Source organism: Phyllopteryx taeniolatus, chromosome 14 (genome assembly GCF_024500385.1).
Source record: "Phyllopteryx taeniolatus isolate TA_2022b chromosome 14, UOR_Ptae_1.2, whole genome shotgun sequence".
Lineage (NCBI taxonomy): Eukaryota > Metazoa > Chordata > Actinopteri > Syngnathiformes > Syngnathidae > Phyllopteryx > Phyllopteryx taeniolatus.
The window spans coordinates 24,210,410-24,231,863 of record NC_084515.1 but is presented as its reverse complement, the minus strand read 5'-3'; the positions used below and the strand labels follow the sequence as shown (position 1 = coordinate 24,231,863).

The window sequence follows — 21,454 nt, the reverse complement described above, 5'->3', positions numbered from 1 at the left end:
TTTCCACTAATGACTTTCTTCAAGCTTCTGATGGGCTAGTTAGGGCCTATAACGCCACCTTGCACAATACAGTCTGTCGATGTGTTACCGCGTGAACACGGTCTTCTGTAAAAATCCACTTATTGTGGTGTGGTTAAGAATAACGTGAAAGGCTTTTGACACACGGCGTACGTGACACGCTTTTCTCACATGTCAACAAGGCAGCAGCGTGAAAAGGCTGTCTACGTTTGGAGAGCATGTCTATGTTCGTCGAGTCTACGTCTGTAGAGACGTGTGCTGGTTTGTTTGTTTGTGCCGTGAATGGAAATGATTTAACACCCCGCTATCATACGTTTTCATTCACACGATTTGACGCGTGGAGGCCACAAGTACACAAGTTAAGGTTATAAAAGGAAGCAAAAGCAATGGTAAACTACTTATATTGACGGGAGTAGACTCGGAAATTAAGGCGCTAGAACATGAACCTGGATGAGCTTCAAGATCATTCATAGACCGTGCAAAGTGAATTCAAAGATTAGTTTCTAAATACATTCTACATGTTTGAAGATAATTGCTGAAAATGCAAAAACTGAGAACTATGTCGTACTCAAATGTGGAGCTATACCATCACACAGTTTTTAAACATTTCGGTTTTCCTGATTTGTGATAGCCAGCATGTGGACAGGGGCTTTGCGCTGGCATGGCTGCTTTTGAGCGTCTTGTAGTCAAGCCATGGAAAAATCCGGTGAGATATAGTCCAGCCACTGGAGGCTTTAAGAGGATATATTTTCACGGCTCAAACACGTCGACATAAGAAAGTTGCTAAACCAAGTAGCATCCGTTTTTCAGTAGGGTGTGCTTCCAGCACATTCAGCAGACACACCAATAGCGTCTGAGAGCTGAAACACGGGCTTGATTTTATTTGTGTGTGATTTTGAAGCCACGTTTTATCTGCTATATACTGATGGGATTAAAAAGATGTGTTGTTGTTGTTGTTACATTCTAAGAACAACAATTAAGGGATGTGGTCTAGCCGAGCTACAATGATGTCACCTTCGTGTGATACAAGGAGAAAATCACACACGCGCATCGTTGGTCACGCGTGATCAGTTGAAGGTCTCCGTGAAGGTTAGGTTAATGATGCCGTACGAAAATGCTAATGTGAAGGAAAGAAAGAGGAAATGAGCTGAGACTTTTCAGACTTTCACCTTGAACGTCTGCAAACTGACCGACAACACCACAGCTCTTTTCACAACAACAGCAACACCTCACGACACTCTGTAACATACTTGTGACGACTTACTAATAAGCTCGACTCCACTTCCTGACAGTCTTACGACCACTCTGCTCTGAAACGCTGTGGGCGTGTCTTCTGAAAGCGTGAAACAACACCACGCTGAAAAGTGGATGTCGCTTCATCTTGCATCTTTCTCACGCCAACACATCCTTTTCATGTTTTGAGCCTCAGAAATAGTTCCACCTAAAGCCTCCACTGTCGGGAAGAGATCCCAGTGCGTAGTTCACGTGCGAATGTCGTTGATAAAAGAATGTCCCAACGATTAATAAATGACATCAGGCTGTTTGAGGGCAGCAATCAGTTCCGTTACTTCACACACAAACTTTTATAAGCACCCAGGACCCAAACCAGGGCTCTACACTAACCTTTGCACTGGTAGCACATGATTTGGTCGCACCCTTTCTTTAGGAGGTACAGCATGACCTTGCATGCTGATGAATAGTCCTAATGGCAGACCATAGTTTTATGAAGTCAAGATTGACAGTGACTCGAGATATATTTGCTCAATATTTTCCTGTGAACTAAAAGTTTGTCTCCAACATGCAGTGTCTGACAAAACAATTCAATTATTTTATATACAGGGTGGGCCAAAAGTAGGCTAAATATTAGAATTATGGTTTGTATAATTACTTCGACCACCTGATCATAGTTAGATTTTATTTTTTTCAAATAACACGCTAAACTCATTCGCTGCCAACCTTCCTAGTTGCAATGCATATTTGACATCTATAGCTTAAACAAAGCGGACATAACTATTACTAATAAATACATTGTTGAAATTGCTGTTGTGGGACGTGGAGAAAATAAAGCTTTCAATTACCTTTTTTGTCTGCACTGCGTACTGGAATTGGGGTCGAACGTCTGCTGGATTCATAACCTGTACATTTTTTTAAATACATACCATTACTAGAGAATACTTTTTATTGATGACGTGTTTTGCAAGGGTAAAAAAAAAAAACACATTACTTTTCTTCGTCGCAATCGTAAAAGACGTTTGACTCGCGGGTGTTGAATCGCTGCAAGTTGGACGAAATGGAAAATTCAAATCAGTACTGGTAACAGATGTTACATTGTAATGTGAACTATCCATCCATCCATTTTCTGTACCGCTAGTCCTCACTAGTGGGACTAAAATATGTTTTTCTGTAACAAGGCACCTCAAGGCATTGTTGTCCTCTACAGGGTGCCGATCCTCATTGCAGTTATCCAGAGGCTCGACGATCACACATAAACTGCACAAGACCCTCCCCCACCCATCCCCGTTAAAAAACGCCATTGACGTCCTTAGATGGCATTGGCAGGGAATAGATGGATTCTGAATGACGTCTTTGGACGCCATTGGCAGGGAATGAGTTAAAAGGAAGTCACTAGTGTTACCATGTTTTCGTGCATTTACATAACCCGGTCAAAATCACCCATCTCGACTTTGTTCACATTAGTTTATTCTACCATATATTCCCCCCCTTTGGGGTCATTGACCCCAAACCAAACTAATGTTTCATGTGCGCCACACCTCCTCACTTAGGAATTTAAATAACGACACTGAGCAGTTCTGTAAATTGTGGCATCCAGGAAAGATGTATATACGAGATGTAGGCATAGCTAACGACACGCTGTAGTGGTAGAAATTGTCTAGTGGGGGAGGAGGGACTCATGCCGGATGCAGAAGTGCATAAAGTGTCATTTGTTGAAGTCCTAAAGTGTCACATGACTTTGCACTTTTCCAGCATAATACTGTAACTGACACAATCAAGTCAGTGACCAACAAGTACGACTCGGGGTCAGAAACGTTCATTGGGGAAGTGATTGGGAACTTTGGAGTGTTTTCTTGTAGTAAGACCAGACAAGGGTAGCACAGCCAAAAATTGTACTCAAGTAGGAGTACTGTTACTTTAGAATAATAAGTATACTTTACTCAAGTAAAAGTAAAAAATAGTTCTATGTACGTATAATTACTTGAGTATTCAGTGAAAAAAGTAAGAACTGAGTAACTGGTGAGTAATTTCCAGATTCATGTATATTTCAATCAGAGTATGAACGTCAAATATAGAAAAATACTTTCTTTAGTGCTGTGTTAGTCCATTTCCATGTGCCACTTTGTTGTACATCATCGTGTGTCTGTGCATAAATGTGTACGTGCATATATGTATAAATGTGTGCGTGTGTGTCTAACTGTGTGTGCGTGCATGACCACTAACACGACGTCAGCAGGCTGCTTGCATTTTGGTCTTCCCTTCTTCTCTTGTTTCTTTGTCTCTTCTTCTTTTTTTTCTGTGGATGTGCTGATGTGGGTGAGGAGGTAAGAAGAAGAGGAAGAAGGAGAAGGGGTGTAGCAGCATCCGGTTCATTCTATGTGCATGTGCTTTCCCCCCTAGACTCTGGCCGCCCTAACGAGAAATTCGATAAATCTGCTTCCCAACCATCTCGCACAAGCTTTGCATGTCCACTCTGGTCCTGAGGAAATTAACAAGCGAATAGAGAGTTCCATCGACTTACGGAGTGGCGATAAGTTGAGGAGAGAGCATATCAAACCGTTCTCGCTGATGTTTAAAGACTCCGGCCTGGAACACAAGGTAGCTGGGCCTTGGAGATGCTCCTTGTTTTTTTTAGGGGGTTTTCTTCTTTCATTTTTTTTTTTTTTTTTTTTTTTTTTTTTGCTTTTGTTTTTCACTCCCTCCTTCCAAAAGAAGCCAAACACAAAGAATTCATCATGAGTAAGCTAAAGGCACAAAAATAAACTCAGAAGGTGTGTGTTTTTTCTTTTGCATTTTTCTTCTTGTGGGGAGGCTGAAATGCAGCAATTCACTGAAAGATATTTTAAATATTTATAAAATGTGTCAATCCGCTATAAATATTTGTTTTCCACACAAAAAATTCTTGAATAACCGGGCATATACCAACAATAAGCGTTTTGGGAGACAAAAAAAGAACGAAAAAAGGAACGAATGGAAAAGGTTTTTAATAAAAATCTGTGAATAGTATGCGGGGGTCCACTGTACATGTTTGAGTAAAATGAACAGTTTTGTTTTATTGTATAACGTACTGACAACCAAACTCCCAAATACAAATACAGTTGTGCATTGCGATACGAGTATAAGTCATACCATGACCACATTTGTAACTCAAAACACTTCACATCATCTTTCCCCATTGAAATGAATGGAAATGCCATTCATCTGTCTGTTTTTATGAGAAAAATACAACTCTATAATATTATACATAGCTAAAAACATATTTTTTGTGTGCGTCTATGGCATTTACCATGATGTGTTGGCATTAGAGTTGAAAGGCTAAGCTATGTGGTTGTTTTAAATACATAATACGTAATTGAAGTTTAGTTTGACAATTTCAACAATTTGAAGCCTCTTTTTTTTGGAACTATTGTTCACTAATTCAACAATTATAATAATAATAATTCTTACGATTACAATAGGACCCTTGCAGTGGTCGCGGCTCTGGCCCTAACAGTAATAATAATATTAGTGGTAATAATAATAATAATGATGATAATAATAATACAACGTGCGCCACCTTCAGTTTACTCATGGAAAAAAAAAGCCTTTGAGAGAGTGCATTCATTCCCAAAATTCATATTTTTTCCCTCAGTAATAACGTTTGCTTCAATAAATGAAGATAAAGACAAGCTGGCTTACTTTTGTCGACAAGACTTAACATGACATACGGTAATTAGATGAGATGACATCAGAGCTCAAGTCATCACTTGTTATTTAATAAAGTTCTTCCTAAAGCATGTTTAAACTGTTTTAAATAATAATATTTAAAGTTCAATATTTGTGATTGGCACAGATAATTAATAAGGAACAATTTTATGAACCGAATCCAATTTGTTTTCTGAATGCACTCCGTCCCCTCCTTCATATATTCTGTTTTTATTGAAATTATTTTTATTCTTCAATCAGTGTGCAGTGATTTGCTGTTTGCCTTCCTTTTTTTCCCATTTTTTTTTTCATTTTTTAAAATTTATTTATTTTAGTTATTTTGCCAAAGGTGTGAGCAAACGTCAAGCGTCCTCTTGCTAATTTCCCAGCACCCTCGGAGAGAGGCGGCTCCGCGCCAGGGCGGCTGGCGGGCTCGAAACGCAATTTGATGCCCTCGCTATATCAAATGCAACTACTACTTCACTCAATGTCAAATTTAACTACTACTAGTTAGTAGAAAGTTAGTTTACTCATGATATGTAACCTTGTTAACTTACTATATGAATCCTATCTGCTGGTTTACTCACTAAAGCAAACAAAGCCACTACTTCAGTCCCTACAGCAAAACCTTGCCAGCTAATTTTGCTGCTAATTCACTTACTATATTGAATCTAGCTCACTAAATTATACCTTGTTTATTCACTATCTCAAATCCAGTCAACTAGTTTACGCACTATATAAAACCTTGTTCAGGGGCGGGCTGTGGTGTATGAATGTGTGTGTGAATGGGTGACTGTGAGGCTTTGTAAAGCGCTTTGGGCACTGTGATGGTGTAACCTAGCGTGTTAGTGCATTCACTATATCATACTGCTTTACTCACTATATCAAATCTAACTACTAGTTTGCATAATAAATCAAAACTAGACAGCTAATTTACTCGCTATATTAAACCTATAAAGTTACTTTACTGCATAAAACTTTGTTAACTCACGCTATGAAATCTGCCAGTTTACTCACTATATAAAACCGAGCTACTACTTTAGTCCGAGGTTGTCACGACCCCGCCTGCCGCTCCTGTCTCTCTCTCTCAACGCTTGTGCTTGAAGCGTGGCATGCTAATGTGCTAGCGTAGCATGTTGGATGTGTGTTGTTTTAGTGTGTGAGGGTTTGCGTTTCCTGTCTCACCCTCACTATCTCACTCTTCTTTTTCTTTCCTGAATGTTGAAGTACTCGCAGATGAGGGACGAAGTTTTCAAGTCGAACCTGGTTTGCGCCTTCATCGTGCTCCTCTTCATCACCACTATACAAAGTCTGCTGCCTTCTGCCAGGTGAAACAATACACAATTTGACAAAAAGAATAAATCGAACTACTAGTTTGCGTACTAAATGAGCCTTAGATAATTTATTCACTATATCAACCCTTGTCAGCAAATTTACTCACTATATCAAACATACTTTACTCACTATATCGAACCTAGAAAGTTAGTTTACTCGCTATATAAAGCCTAATTACTACTTGCTATCACAAACCTAGCGAGTTAGTCTATTTTACTACAGCAAACCTAGCTGTTAGTTTACTCACTATATTAAACCTAGTTTTTTTAATCAAACAAAGCAGTTTAGTCACTACATCAAAGCTAGTCAGCTATTGTACAGTCTATAGCAAAACTAGCTACTAGTTTATCCACTATATCAAAACTAGTCAGCTATTTTTCCTCACTATGTAAAACGTTTACTCTATATCATACCTAGCTGCTAGTTTACTTGCATCAAACACAGTCAACTAATTTACTCACTATATAAAGCCTAATTTACTCACTCCAGCAACTCTTGTGGCTAATTTATTCGCTACATAAAACCTAGAGTACTTGTAATATTAAACCAAGTCAGCTAGTTTACAGACTGTATACAAATATCTACTAGTGTACCCACTATATAAAACCTAGCTGACTTTAAATTAAACCTAGCTGCTAGTTTACTTTCATCAAATCCAGTCAAATAGTTTAATCCCTATAAAAAAATTCTTCACTCACTCCATCGAAATTTGAAACTAGATTAACCACTACATCAAACCAAGCTCACGTACTACGTTGAAACTAGTTTACTCACTATAGCAAACCTAGCTGCTACTTTAAACGTAGCTTACTGAATCAAACCGAGTCAGTTTAGTCACTATATTAAAATGGGGGCTAGGTTTGATATAAACTAGGCTTTATATAGTGAGCATATTAGCTGGCCATGTTTCATATAGTGCGTAAACTACTACTTAGTTTTGATATAATCTGTCAACAATTATAAAACCTAGTTTATATCAAAACTAGCTGCTAGTTTACTTACATCAAACCCAGTTTACTCACTACCTTAAACCTTTAGGCTAGTTTACTCACTACATCAAAACTAGTTTACTCGCTAAAGCAAACCTAGCTTAATGACTCAAAACAGTCAATTTACTCACTATAGCAATTCTAGCGAACTAGTTTACAGACTATATCAAAATTAACTACCGTAGTAGATGTATGAAGCCTAGCAAGCTAATATATTCACTATATAAAACCTAGTTTATATCAAACCTAGCTGCTAATTTACTTTCATCAAACCTAGTCAACTATTTTACTCTCTATGTAAAACTTAGTTTACTCAGTACCTCAACCCTTGCGATAAGTTTACTCACTACACTTTTCCAAATGTAGTTTACTTGTAATATCAAACCAAGTTTACTCGTAATATCAAACCGAGCCAGCTAGTTTTCCCACTTAATGAAACCAAGTCAGCCAGTTTACTTGCAGTACTAAAGTGAGTTATTCTTTATTTCATATCAGTCCTAGTTTGCCTACGATATCACCAAAGACCAAACCTAGTTTACACACTATATGAAACCTAATGAGCTAGTTTATAGATTATAGCAAAACTACCTACTAGTTTACCCACTATATCAAAATTAGCCAGCTAATTTTGTCATTATACAAAGCCTAGTTTTCTCAATATCAAACCTAGTTGCTAGTTTAGTTACATCAAACCCAGTCAACTAGTTTATTCACAAAATCAAACCAAGTCAACCGGTACACTCACTATACCAAACTGAACCAAGCTATTCTTTTACTCACAGTATCAATCCTAGTTTACCCACTATATCACCAAAGACCAAACCTAGACAACTAGTTTACGCACTATATGAATCCTAGCTTACTGAATCAGAGTCAGTTTACTATTACTCACTATATCAAACTTAGTCAGCTGGTTTACAGACTGTATCAAATCAAGCTACTAGTTTACCCACTATATGAAACCTAGCCAGCTAAAATACTCACTATATTAAACCTAGTTTACACTGTTTCAAACTTACCTGCTGGTTTACTTACATCAAACCCAGTCAACTAGATTACTCACTACATCAAGCCTATTTTATTCACTACATCAAAGCTTGCGAGTAGTTTACTCACTGCATCAAACCTAATGAGCTTGACTGTATTAAAACTATGTAAAACATTTACTCTATATCATACCTAGCTGCTAGTTTACTTGCATCAAACACAGTCAACTAGTTTACTCACTATATGAAACCTAGCCAGCTAATATACTCACTATATAGAACCTAGGTCATATCAAACCTTGTCAGCTAGTATGCTCAATACATTAAAGATAGTTTATAATCTCAAAAAGAGCCAGCAAGTTTATTCACTCAATCAAACCAAGTCAGACAGTTTACTCGCTATATGAAACTATTATAAACTATTCTTTCACTCACTACATCAATCCTAGTTTACCCCATTTATCACCAAAGATCAAACCCAGTCAATTAGTTTACTCACTAAATGACTAGCTACTACTTTATTCACTATCAATCCTAGTTACTAATTGGTTTACTATATTGAACTTATCCAGCTTTTTTAATGACTATCTGACCTAGCTACTAGGTGACTGACTATACTATTGTGCGGCGTGTAGGATGGTGCCAATGGTGGTGCAGTTCTCAGTCCTGATTCTGCTGCACTCGTGTCTGGTCCTGGTGACTACAGCTGAGGACTACAAGTGTTTGCCTCTGGTCCTGCGCCAGGCATGCTGCTGGATCAATGAAACGTACACTGCGCGCAACGTCGTTATCTTCCTCTCCATACTCATCAACTTCCTGGCAGCCATGATCAACATTGTGAGTACCCGCGTACGATACTGCACAGATTTATTTCCCCATATGAATTGCTGCTGTTTGTTGTTGTGTGTCAGCTGTGGTGCGACTTTGACAAGTCAGGCACGTTGAGGAACAACACCTTCAACAACTCCAATGCCATCGCTGACATCTGCTTTTACCCAGAGGTAAGCGCAAGCAAACGCCGCAACTCCGGGACTTCATCATGCCATGACACCATTGTGCAATGACTCCATAACTCAATCATATCATGATTCCATAACTCCATCATGTCATAATTCCATCATGCAAGACTCAATCATGCCATAATGCCATTACGCTTTGACTTAATCACACCATGACTCCCTAAGTCCATCATGCCCTGAGTCTATAACTCCTTCATGCCATGACTCCCTGACATCATCATGCCGTGACTCCATCATGGCATGACACCATAATGCTATGACTTAATCATGGCATGACTCCATGACTTCATCATGTCTTGACTCCCTAACTCCATCATGCCATAACTCCATCATGCCATAACTCCATCATGCCATGACTCTATCATGCCATGACTCCAAGACTTCATCATATCTTGACTCCCTAACTCCATCATGCCATAACTCCATCATGATATAAATCCATCATGCCATGACACCATGATGCCATGAATCAATCATACCATGACTCCCTAACTCAGGGATGTCAAACTTTTTGTCACGGGCCACATCGTAGTTATGACATCCCGCGGAGGGCCACTATGGCTGTGAACCCATATAAATGAAAGATTACCAAATATATTCTAATCACATACAGTATACACAACACATTGATGAATAACCAGTTTTGAAATCAGAAGCCTATAAAAACATGTTTTTCAACTATGGCATTTCTTTTCAAAGGGGAATTGGTAACAAAAAAAAAATAATGTTTGGAAATATCTCAATGGTATTACACCAGAACACAATGAGCAATTTTGATTTGCTTTCTCGGGCCACATAAAATGATGTGGTGGGCCGGATCTGGCCCCCGGGCCACCAGTTTGACACCTGTGCCCAAACTCCATCATGCCATGACTCCATTATGAGATAATTCCATAACTTTATCATGCCATGACTCCATGACTTCGTGTCTTGACTCCCTAACTCTATCAAGCCAAAACTCCAACATGCTCAGACTCCATCATGCCATGACTCCATTATTTCATCATGCCATAACTCCATAATGTCATAATTACATTGTGCCAAGACTCGATCATGCCATGATTCCATGACGCCAACATGCCATGATCCCACCATGCCTTGACTCACAACAATCCGAGCTGTATCACTATTTGACAAGAAGGACCTCAACTCACGCTGCTCTTCTTTAAAGTCACTTGATGAATAAACACACATTGGTGTAATTGTAAAGTGAGGCGTGTGCTTTTTGTGCTCTTTTTTGTGTCGGTGCAGTACTTTGTGTTCACGGGTGTGTTGGCGATGGTAACGTGTGCCGTCTTCCTGCGTCTCAACTCGGTTCTGAAGTTGGCCGTGCTGCTGCTGATGGTCGCCGTCTACTCGCTGCTCACCGAAGCGTTCTACGCTTCGCTCTTCGTGCGTTACGACGTCGCCCACCGCAACACAGAGTGAGCACATTCGAATTTACACTTAGACAATCGTCACACTTTTTGTGAATGGGCCATTCGTGCGTGTGCGTGTGTGTGGGGGTGGGGGTGGGGGGGTGTACGTAAATTCAATTTCTGTTTTCAATCAATTTGTTTCACAATAATCTGTATTCCAATTTGTAAATTGTTGTTTTTTTGTCACAAAAATGTACCATTTTAATTTAAGTTTTTTCCAAAAAAAAATCTATTTCTGGTTTTAAATCGATTTTTCTTCCCAAAATATTTCTTTCTGATTTTAATGCATTTTTTTCACAAAATTCAATTAGCGATTTTGATCGTTTCTTCTTCACAAAAATAAAATTTCCCCAATTTAATATATTTTTTTTCTTAAACATCTGTATTCCGAGTTGCATTTTTTTTTGCCTACAAAAGATTTTTTTCCCCACAAAAATCCAATTTCCAATTTTTTTTTTTTTTTCTTCACAAAAAATTTAATTCGGACTTGAATCTCTTTTTTTCACAAATATCTCATTTCTGATTTTAATCAATTTCTTTTCACAAAAATTCAGATTCCGATTTTGATACTATTTTTTACAAGAATCTGATTACTGACTTTTATTTAAAAGGTTCTATGAAAATGTGATTTCTGATTTCAATTATTTGATTTCCCTTCTCTTATAGAAAAAGTCAATAACTGATATTTTCCAAATCAAGTTTTGCTTTTGTGTTGTTTTTTTTCACCACTGGCATTTTCTTTATGTCTTCTGATTCCAAACAACCTTTAAAGCATTTTTTCCCAAGCAAGTTTACTGCACTAGTAGAGAGCTTTTGTAAACTAGCTCCTCTCTGTTGGCATCAATTTTGTTATTGAAAACAGCCCACACTGCTGAGCTTGAAGAAAATGACTGTGGTAATGAAGACAATGATGTTGCCTTTCTCGTGTTCTGCACTCGCAGGAACTTCCTGGGTACCAAGGAGACGTCGCTGCTTCTCATGGTCATGTTCCTCCTTGCCGTCTTCTACCATGGACAGCAGGTTAGATTGACACCCCCACCCCAAACAATCCCGACCTCGGGTGTCAAGATCTCCCTCCGTGACATTTGACCCTGGTGCTTAGTTTATTTTGTTCCAAAAAAAAAACACCACAGGTACATGCAGATTTGCAGAAAAATGAAAACAAAAAAATGACTTTTTTTTTTTTCCTGGAATATTTTCCATCCTGACCTCCAGACAAACAATGGACTGGTTGCACAATGTTCGAGGTTTGAAACTTGAATCATTAACTGGCAACCAGTCTATTGTTTTTCTAGATTTGCCCTGAGATTGACTAGCCACCAGACCATTGATTGTTTACAAGTACCCTGACACTGACTGACGACCAGTCCATTGTTATATATGGCTGTTTTAAATAGTGATGCACGACTTTTCAGTCACCAATTTTTGGGGGCGAAAATGGCCCAAAAGTGCATTTTGGTTTCGTGTCATAGAAATAAAAAGGCCAAAACCAGATGCTTTTATGATGCAAACAAAAACTGCGGCCAGTGAGCGTTGCTGTTAAATGTATTGTAATTTTTTGATTTTTGATTTTTTTTTAAATGTTGCATCCACATTTCGCTTGCTGTCAAGTTTCAACCAACATAATCATCGCCTCCATGGCAACAAATAAGTTACACTTCTGACAAGTATCATTACAAAGAAGCCATTCTAATTGCAAATTATTTTTTTTTCTATGCAGCTGATATAATATTATAGAGCCTAATAATTCAAGTACACTTTTTTTTTAAGAAGAATTCACTTTCAATTCTAAAGAATCTCGACCATTGGCATTGTAGAACAATAAGTAAAATATCTTAGATACATAAAAAAATATAAATAAATCAGACTGAGGTCCTGTCTCCAAAAATCGCACTTAAACAAATATTAAACATTGGTCACATGGGCATAGAGTCATTAACGTACTATGAAGAGTCCGAAAAAAATATGTTAAAGCCTGCCCAATTTCAATGAACACAAAACCATGTATGTATGTAAATGTATGCATTTGAGCTTTGTCACTCTTTTTAAATCAGATGCCACACATTTTAATATCACATTATTTTTTGGTCTTTATTTTTCACTTATTGTATGAATGTTGTCACGTGATATACTGTATAATTTCTGCTGCCTCTTGGCTTTTAAAAAAGAGATTTTATCTCTCAATAAGCGTTTACCTGCTTAAATAAAGGATAAATAAAATGCAAAATAAGGCCCACCCTCGAGCTGCTGGACTGTGAAGTGAGACCTCTACCTGTCAATCAAATGACGCTGAAAATGACTTCGCTGAAGTCAACTACTGCCTGAATATTGATCATGTGTGCCGCTGTGGTTTAGAAACATTTAACTTTCCCATACGCTGGTGCATTCACTAGTTTTAATGCTTCCTGTTGATCTAAAAGCCTTTAAGCACACCCGATAAGCATGTGTTTCTGCGTGTGTGCCGCATGTGATTATCGGGGATCCAAATGAATTATGAGGACAGTAAACGATTAAGCGGCTAATTGATAGTCGGATTCCTCAGCAAAGTGTTGTCAATGATTGCTGGCAAGAGGCACTCAAACGCTCCCAAGCGTGTGCGCCCCCATAATTAATTTATATGTATTAATTCTCAATTTGCGACCGCTTTGCCGGCGTTCATTCAACACAAGAGACCAATCAGCACAACTCCTTCAAGGCTTCATTACAACCTTTATTGATCGCTCAGTTTGTCGCCTTGGAAACTTATTTGGCTCTCAAATTAATAACTGATGCAACCAAGCGAATTATTTTTTTTTTATTTCATTCCTAACATTTATTTGATGATTACCTTATTCGATGAGTCATTCCATGGGATGGGTTATACAATCTTAAAAGAAAATGTCAGATTTTTTGGCAAAAATCTTAATTCCGATTGTAATCACATTTTCCACTCTGCTTATAGAAAAAGCAAATGACATTCTTCAAAATAGGTTTTGCTTTTTCGCCCCTTCCAGAGTTTGCTTTATTTCTCCTGATACCAAACCAACTTTAAAAACGGTTTTTATTCAGCAAGTTGTTCTTTTCTCAGCATCAACTTCCACAAAAATAAATATATTTTTCTTGACAGAAATTGTGAAAATAAGTGCTATACACAAAAAAAAACTTGTAAATGAGTCCAGTCGTGTTTTCTGTTTCAGAGTGGGAATTAGTTGCTTTTTTGGGAAAATAGTTGTTATAGTTGACAGAAAAGTCATTAAAATCTAGTGACCAAATGGCTAATTTGTCAACACTGACTGTGCAGCGTGGTAAACTTGACATGTTGACTGGTCAACTAGTCAGGTCAACCTCTATTTCATAGTGGGAATTAAAGTGCGGTAGCTTTTTTGAAAAAATGTTGCTAGCGTCAGAAAAGTTGTTAAATATAGACTGCAAATTGCTAATTTGTCAACGATGACTGTGTGGAGTGGTAAAGTTGACACGTCTACTAATCAGCTAGTCGACTAGTCGGTTCAACCCCTAATTAATAGCGTGAATAAAAGTGTTTTGTTTTTTTTGTTTTTGTTTTAAATTTGCTAGAATTGTCAGAAATGTCATTAAATATAGCGACCAAATGCCTAATTTGTCAACACCGACTTTGCTTTCGTAAAGTAGCTCCTCTCTGTTCACAGCCATGTTTTTAGTGAAAGCAGCGTACATTAGCGAGGACACACTTTCAACTACGAAAAAATTGTTATAAAGAAAACAACCCCCGAACAAACCGGCTGGACTGAATGTCTAAAAGGGCGGTGTGGTTTTTCTGGGTGTGCGTCCAGCTGGAGTACACGGCCCGCCTGGACTTTCTGTGGCGCGTTCAGGCCAAAGAGGAAATCAACGAGATGAAGGAGCTGCGAGAACACAACGAGAACATGCTCAGGAACATCCTGCCCAGCCACGTCGCCAGGCACTTCCTGGAGAAGGACCGCGACAATGAGGTGAGCTACCGTGCGCTACGCTGTACGTATGGGCTGCAATATGTGCCAGCAGGAAGTGAATTTGAATCATTTATATTTGAATCTGAATTTCTACACTTGAATAATTGCATTCAAAAACTGAATTCGAAAAACATAACTTGAATTTGTAGTAAGTTCAAACATTGCATTTAAAAACTGAATCTGAATAGTATAATTTCAAATTGAATTTATCAGAATCAGAATTGTCTTTATTTGCCAAGTATGTCAAAAACGCACGAGGAATTTGTCTCCCGTAGTTGGCGTAGCCGCTCTAGTACGACAACAGACCAATCAGCACCTTTGTTTTTTGTTTTTTATCTTGTGACATAGGGACTCTCCGGAAAGTCAATTATTCTAACCACCGCCAGTATTTTAACCTTTCTACCACCTTCCCTGAACCTTTGTGGAATGCATCATACGGGTACAAACACACATGAGAGTGGGGAGAACATGCTAACTTCCCACAAGCAAGCAGGAGCCCAGATTCAAGCCCAGAACCTTAAAACTGTGAAGCAGACATGCTAACTACTAGGAAACCCTGCTGAAGATATAGTTTAAAAAAAAAAGTAACAAATTCAAAAGCTGTTGATGCAGGCAGAGGAATCAGACCAAAAGGTGTTGCACAATGGTCATTGCACCGGACTATTGCGATATTAGCCATTCGAACTGAGGACTCTGCATCTTTTTGCACAATTGTTGTTTGTTGTTGTTTTTTGTCAATGTCTTTATGTCTCCAAAGTGTTCTGTAAATTGACTGTCTGTTGTACTAGAGCGGCTCCAACTACCGGAGACAAATTCCTTGTGTGTTTTGGACATACTTGGCAAATAAAGATGATTCTGATTCTGATTCTGATTGTACTTTTGGTGATGAGGCTAACAAGCGTCCAATCAATATTATCCTTCCATATATTCCATATTACAAAACAATGTTATTATGTTAGCTTCATTGAAGACAGAGTGACTGGCCACCAGTGCATTGTTTTTCTATATGTGCCTATATGTGAGCGGTACAGTTAAAAATAAAAAGGCACTTAGTATGTTTGTCAGTGTTGTTGGTTTCCGCTGATTGCTTCCAAAAACGGCAGTAATAAATAATAACAATAAATGGGATCATGATAATGAATAATGTAAGGTCCGATTAGCAGGCAGCCAGTGTGCATCTTTAATGACGTCCCGGTTAATTAGCGACACTCATTTTGGGAGCGGAAAGATCGCTAGACATTTATAATTGATCAAGATCTCCAGACATTCATAATTTATCTTGCCTTCACCTTCGCAACAAAGACACAAACGCTCCATAACGACGGGGGTGCCATGCTGGAACAGCAGACACGTTGGACCCTGGTGAGCGAGCGCTGAACTGTATGCATATCAGGTTAGCACAAACAACTTATTTAGTTAACTTTTTTTGTCACATTAACGTTAAAATAGAGATTTCAACATATACTATTGCAAATCATTTAGCACAATTCTGTCTCTGAGCTCTTCAGGCAGTTCCTTTGACCTCATGATTCTCATTTGCTCTGACATGCACTGTGAGCTGTAAGGTCTTATATAGACAGGGGTGTGGCTTTCCTAATCAAGTCCAATCAGTATAATCAAACACAGCGTTGAAAAAACACAAAGATAATCAATCAGCTTTCAAGGAGGACTACAAAAATCTGAGAATATTTACTGTTGAGAGGCTGAAATTCTGAGAATTATGACAAGTTCAAGTGAAACAATGTCTCTCAACAATGAATCTGTTATCAAAATAGCTGTCGATGAATGGATTAATTGTAGCACCTCCATATAATACGATGTATTTCTCCACATGTTTCATGTTGTAGGAGTTGTACTCTCAGTCTTACGACTCAGTGGGCGTTATGTTCGCGTCCATCCCAGGATTCGCTGACTTTTACTCGCAGACGGAGATGAACAACCAGGGAGTGGAATGCCTCCGACTGCTCAACGAGATCATTGCCGACTTTGACGAGGTCAGCGACGATGTGTTTTGTTCATGCATGTGTTTGTGCGTGCGTGTGTGTGTGTGTTGACGTTGTGTGTGTGTGTCTTTGTATGCAGTTACTGGGAGAAGAACGATTCCAGGACATCGAGAAGATCAAAACCATCGGCAGCACTTACATGGCCGTGTCGGGTTTGTCTCCCGAGAAGCAGGTGAGCATCCTCCGCGTTATGATGCTGCGATTGTGACTTCTTGCCCCAGCTAAATCTGATTGGCTGCTGTGTTTTGTACTGGATTGTATGTGCGTGTGCGTGTGTGTGTGTGTGTGTGTGTGTGTTGTTGTTGTTGTGTGTCAACAGCAGTGTGAAGACAAATGGGGTCACTTGTGCGCGCTGGCCGACTTTGCCATCGCTCTCAACGAAAGCATCCAAGAAATCAACAAACACTCCTTCAACAACTTTGAACTCAGAATAGGTAAATGTGGCGCACCACATGGCACGCTACACAGCACACTATGTTTCACTATGTCTCTGCCATGTCACACAATATAGTAGTGGGTGCTGGCTGGATAGGGCGGCCCTCTCTATCTGTAGTTGTCCTGGCTGATAGGCCCTACCTGCAGGAGCCATGCCTCTTAATCACTCACTTAGCACACACTCACATCACTCACTGTAAATATTTTTTTTCACTAGTCACATCTGGGCACACACACATATTCAGAGTTTCACGGGTGCCGGACCGGGTTTCAGTACGTCAATGCTGTTTCCTGGTCCAGGCGCCCCGCCCCTCCGCCCTACCTTCCCACCAGGATTTGAATGCCTTACACACACTCATTCCCCTTTCTTTTAATCCACCACATACACCTATCTCTGGGGGGCGGCGGGTCTTGGGTGGGGGGGATTTGGCTGTGCCTTGCACCCCAGTTAGTGCTTTGTTTTTTGTCGTCTTCTTTTCTCACTCCCCTCCAGAAACCTTGTTCTGTTCGACAACTGATCGACTCTGATTCTGTCTCTTACTTTTTTAAACTGTAACATGACTCTGACATGTCTTGCTCTGACCTGTCTCACTACGTGTCTCAATATATTTCATGCTGGATGTCTCACTATATTTCTCACTAAATGTCATACTACATGTCTGACTACATTTTTTTACTCAATGCCACACTACATGGTAAACTCTCACGCACTACATGAATCTCACGTCTCGCTCCGACCTGTCTCAGTATGCGTCGCTACTGGTCTCACTGCATGTTCCTGACACATTTCTCGCTACATGATACACTGTGTCTCACTACATGTCATGCTGCATGTCTCACTACATCTCTAACATGTTTTACTACATGTTCTACTACATTTCTTACTACAACTAGACATCTCTGGCATGTTTCACTACATTTCTCACTGTCATACTACATTTTTACTACATATCTTACTACATTCCTCACGACATGTTGTGTGACATTTAGTGAGATATGTAGCAAGATATGTAGTGTGCCAAACCCCGTTATGTGTTTCATCTCTCTGCCACGACACACTATATATATATATATATATATATATATATATATATATATATATATATATATAGCCTCACCTGTCTCATTACATGTCTTCATGTGTCTCACGGCATGTTTTTAATACGTTAGAGTTCTCGCTAAAAGCTATATAACCTTTCAGTACATGTCTCTGACGTGTTTCACTACGTCACACTGCATGTCCTACGACATTTCTCACGACATATCTTGCTATGGTCGGCATGGTGAACGACTGGTTAGCACATGTGACTCGGGTTCAAATTTGGCCTCGCCTGCGTGTAGTTTGCATGTTCTCCCCGTGCCTGTGTGGGTTTTCTCCGGGTGCTCCGGTTTCCTCCCACATCCCAAAAACATGCATCATGGGTTGATTGAAGACTCTAAATTGCTCGTTGTTGCGAAGAGTTGCTTGTTCATATGTGCCCTGCGATTGGCTGGTGACCACTTCAGGGTGTACCACGCCTCTCGCCCAGATTCAGCTGGGATAGGATCCAGACCGCCCACGACCCTAGTGAGGATAAGCGGTATGGGAAATGAATGAATGAATATCTACTATATTTCTCAGTACATTTCTTATTGTATTTTTATTTACATATTCGATATTGGGTGTGTTTCACTACATTTCTCACTACATATCTTAATAGAGTTCCTTTCCCTTGTGCGTTGTGCTCAGGCATGGCTCAGGGCTCGGTGGTGGCTGGTGTGATCGGTGCCAAGAAGCCCCAGTACGACATTTGGGGCAAGACGGTGAACCTGGCAAGCCGCATGGACAGCACGGGCGTGAGCGGCAAGATCCAAGTTCCTGAGGAAACCTGCGTCATCCTCAAGGAGCGCGGGTTCGCCTTCGAGTACCGCGGTGAGATCTACGTAAAGGGCATCAGCGAGCAGGAGGGCAAAATCCGCACACACTTCCTGTCGGGCCGTGTGCTGCCCAACCCGCTCACCATGCAGCCGCGCAAGATGACCGGCCAGTACTCGCTGGCTGCTGTGGTGCTGGGACTGGTCCAGTCGCTCAACCGCCAGAAGCAGAAGCAGATCCTCAACGACAACAACAACTCGGCCATCATGAAGGCACACCATCATCATCACTATAACCGTAGGACGCTGCTGGCCAACGACGGGGGCACGGCGCACCTCGCCGATGCCCCTGACAAAACTGACGTGTCCTGAAGTGGGGACAAGGGTTGCGGAGGATGGGGGGGGGGGGGGGGGGGGGGGGGCGGAGAGATGGGGATTGCCCATAAAGTTAAGCAGGGGAATTTGGGCAATATTCTAATTTGGAAACTTTCCGTGGGAGTTCTGGGAATTTATAGAAAAGGTAGCATAGTCAGGGAGCACAGTGAGAAGTGGTTAGCTCATTAGCCTCACAGTTCTGAGGTCAGGGGTTAGAATCTGGGCTCCAGCCTTCTTGTGTGTAGATCACGTTTTCCGCTAAAAAAAAAAAAAAAAAAAAAAAAAAACGACATAAGGAGTGAAATCATTTTCACATAGTTTGGGATATCACAAGTAAGGTGGAGGTTCCAATGCAGGCTCCAGCCTTCCTGCGTGGAATTAGCAAATTTGCTGGATTACTCGTCGAAAACACACGCAAGCACGGGACTGCTTCCATTCCAAAAATATCTTAGCATTGTTGGCTTCATTGAAGACTCAACAGCAAATTGGCCTCAGGTGAGAAAGTGAGTGTGAAAGTTTAGGATATTGTTTTCCCACAAATTCTCATGGAAAGTTTCCAACGTTGAATAGTCCTGTTATTATGCAACCCTAGGGGGAGGACCAGACCCGCTGGACCCTCCTGAATGTTGTTACAACGCGGGGGAGCGGACGGACGTCCTGCCCCCGTTTGCCGTGTGTCTGACTGTCGGTTTTTCCGGAGTGTCTCGACGACGTTCATGTCACTTGTCACTTCCTCTTTTTATGTGTCCTTTCACCACCGCAGACTTTGCTCCTCCCTCGCTGTGTCCATCTTTCTTTTTTCTATTTGTTTTATATGCGACCACACGATTAAAATGTTTAATTTTTTATATTACTGCCTTCTGTTGTCTTCTGTCTGGAGCGCCGTTGGTTTTCTTTTCCTTACAGATGTACAGGTGTCAAGCATGAATAGTACAGTCCTAAATGTCTATATAGATAGATAAGAATAGAATACTAAGCTTAGAATTAATGTGACGTTAACATAAATTGAAGAAATATGAAATTACACCACAGGGAACCCCCGCAGTTTGGAAGATAGGTCACAATTTATGATAGCTGTCAGAATCTGTCACCTCACAGTATTTTCTCTATGGTCAATCCCAATACCGGATTTGTATTATTCTTTTATTTATTTTTCCTTCTGACAGCCGCTCACCTTTATCTGGACACAAATATTCTCAAATGGGACTAGCTGTCAGAATGTGTGACCTCACTGTATTTCCCCGACCCAGGCAGCAAATTTTTACTCGGACAGATTTTGCAGGGTGAGCGTTTGTCCATTGGCATTATGTCGCCGAGACGTTGACATTAAATCGAATACAGACCACCACACGACGTCTGAGCGATTCAAGCAGGAGCGCTAGCCGGGGTAGCTTTCATGTGACCTTTATTCCTTAATTTAGGACCTTTTCGGTTGTACTAAAACGTATGCTGTTTGATTTATTTACCGCGCCATTTAGCTGAGGCGGCACCATATATGTGCAGAGCAGATACGCCAGCACGCTCCGTTAGCCCGGCTTACCAACATGCCAATGTGGCGGCCATGTTGGAGAGGTTTACTTTTTTTGTCATCGCCAAAGCATGTGCTATAAATACTGAATATTTTTTACGGCAATTTTTTGGGGGGAATGTGAAAGGTTATTCCCGGTTGCGTGCAACTGTACGCAACACTGTGCTGGCATTCTTGGTCTTAAGGTTTTCTTGCCATCCACACATGGAATGCTGATGACTTTGACCTCCCTAGCGTAGCGTCACCATAGGGGGGCAGCTCAAAAGGGGCATGTCGTAGCTACCTATTCAAATCTGTGGGTGGCACATCTCTCGGCCTCTCGTTGCGCTCCATTCACTTGACGTCATCAAAGCCTGACGTCATCGTGTAAGTCCCTGTCAAAACACATGGCAGGTGCTATTGTTTGGTCTTGACTCACGGATTTGTTTTGAGTGGCATCACTTGTTAGACTGAATCGAATGCATCGCAATTATTATTAGCCAATACCCGGTCGGATTAAAACAACAACAACAAAAAAGTGTGTGTGGGGGGGGGGGGGGGGACAATGTAAATAAAAAGCCAGAATTTACATCATTAAAGAATTGTCACAATACATTGCTGGCTGGTAAATCAGAAAAGTCAGAAATT

The 21,454-nt window shown here is 40.2% G+C and overlaps 1 protein-coding gene across 2 annotated transcripts in view; it reads left to right on the top strand.

Moving 5' to 3' along the window:
• Nucleotides 1-20,149, top strand: part of adcy8 (adenylate cyclase 8 (brain)) — a 63,331-nt gene extending 43,182 nt beyond the window's left edge. The window contains exons 8-18 of one of the 2 annotated variants that reach the window (XM_061796414.1): nt 3,652-3,849; nt 6,163-6,263; nt 8,881-9,082; nt 9,157-9,246; nt 10,516-10,688; nt 11,624-11,702; nt 14,474-14,632; nt 16,480-16,626; nt 16,715-16,807; nt 16,955-17,069; nt 18,800-20,149. In XM_061796414.1, coding sequence (XP_061652398.1) covers nt 3,652-3,849; nt 6,163-6,263; nt 8,881-9,082; nt 9,157-9,246; nt 10,516-10,688; nt 11,624-11,702; nt 14,474-14,632; nt 16,480-16,626; nt 16,715-16,807; nt 16,955-17,069; nt 18,800-19,296 — 1,854 coding nt within the window. In that variant the 3' untranslated portion in view covers nt 19,297-20,149. The remainder of the gene's footprint in view (nt 1-3,651; nt 3,850-6,162; nt 6,264-8,880; nt 9,083-9,156; nt 9,247-10,515; nt 10,689-11,623; nt 11,703-14,473; nt 14,633-16,479; nt 16,627-16,714; nt 16,808-16,954; nt 17,070-18,799) is intronic. The other variant, XM_061796415.1, reaches the window with a different exon arrangement.
• The last annotated feature ends 1,305 nt before the right edge of the window (nt 20,150-21,454 follow it).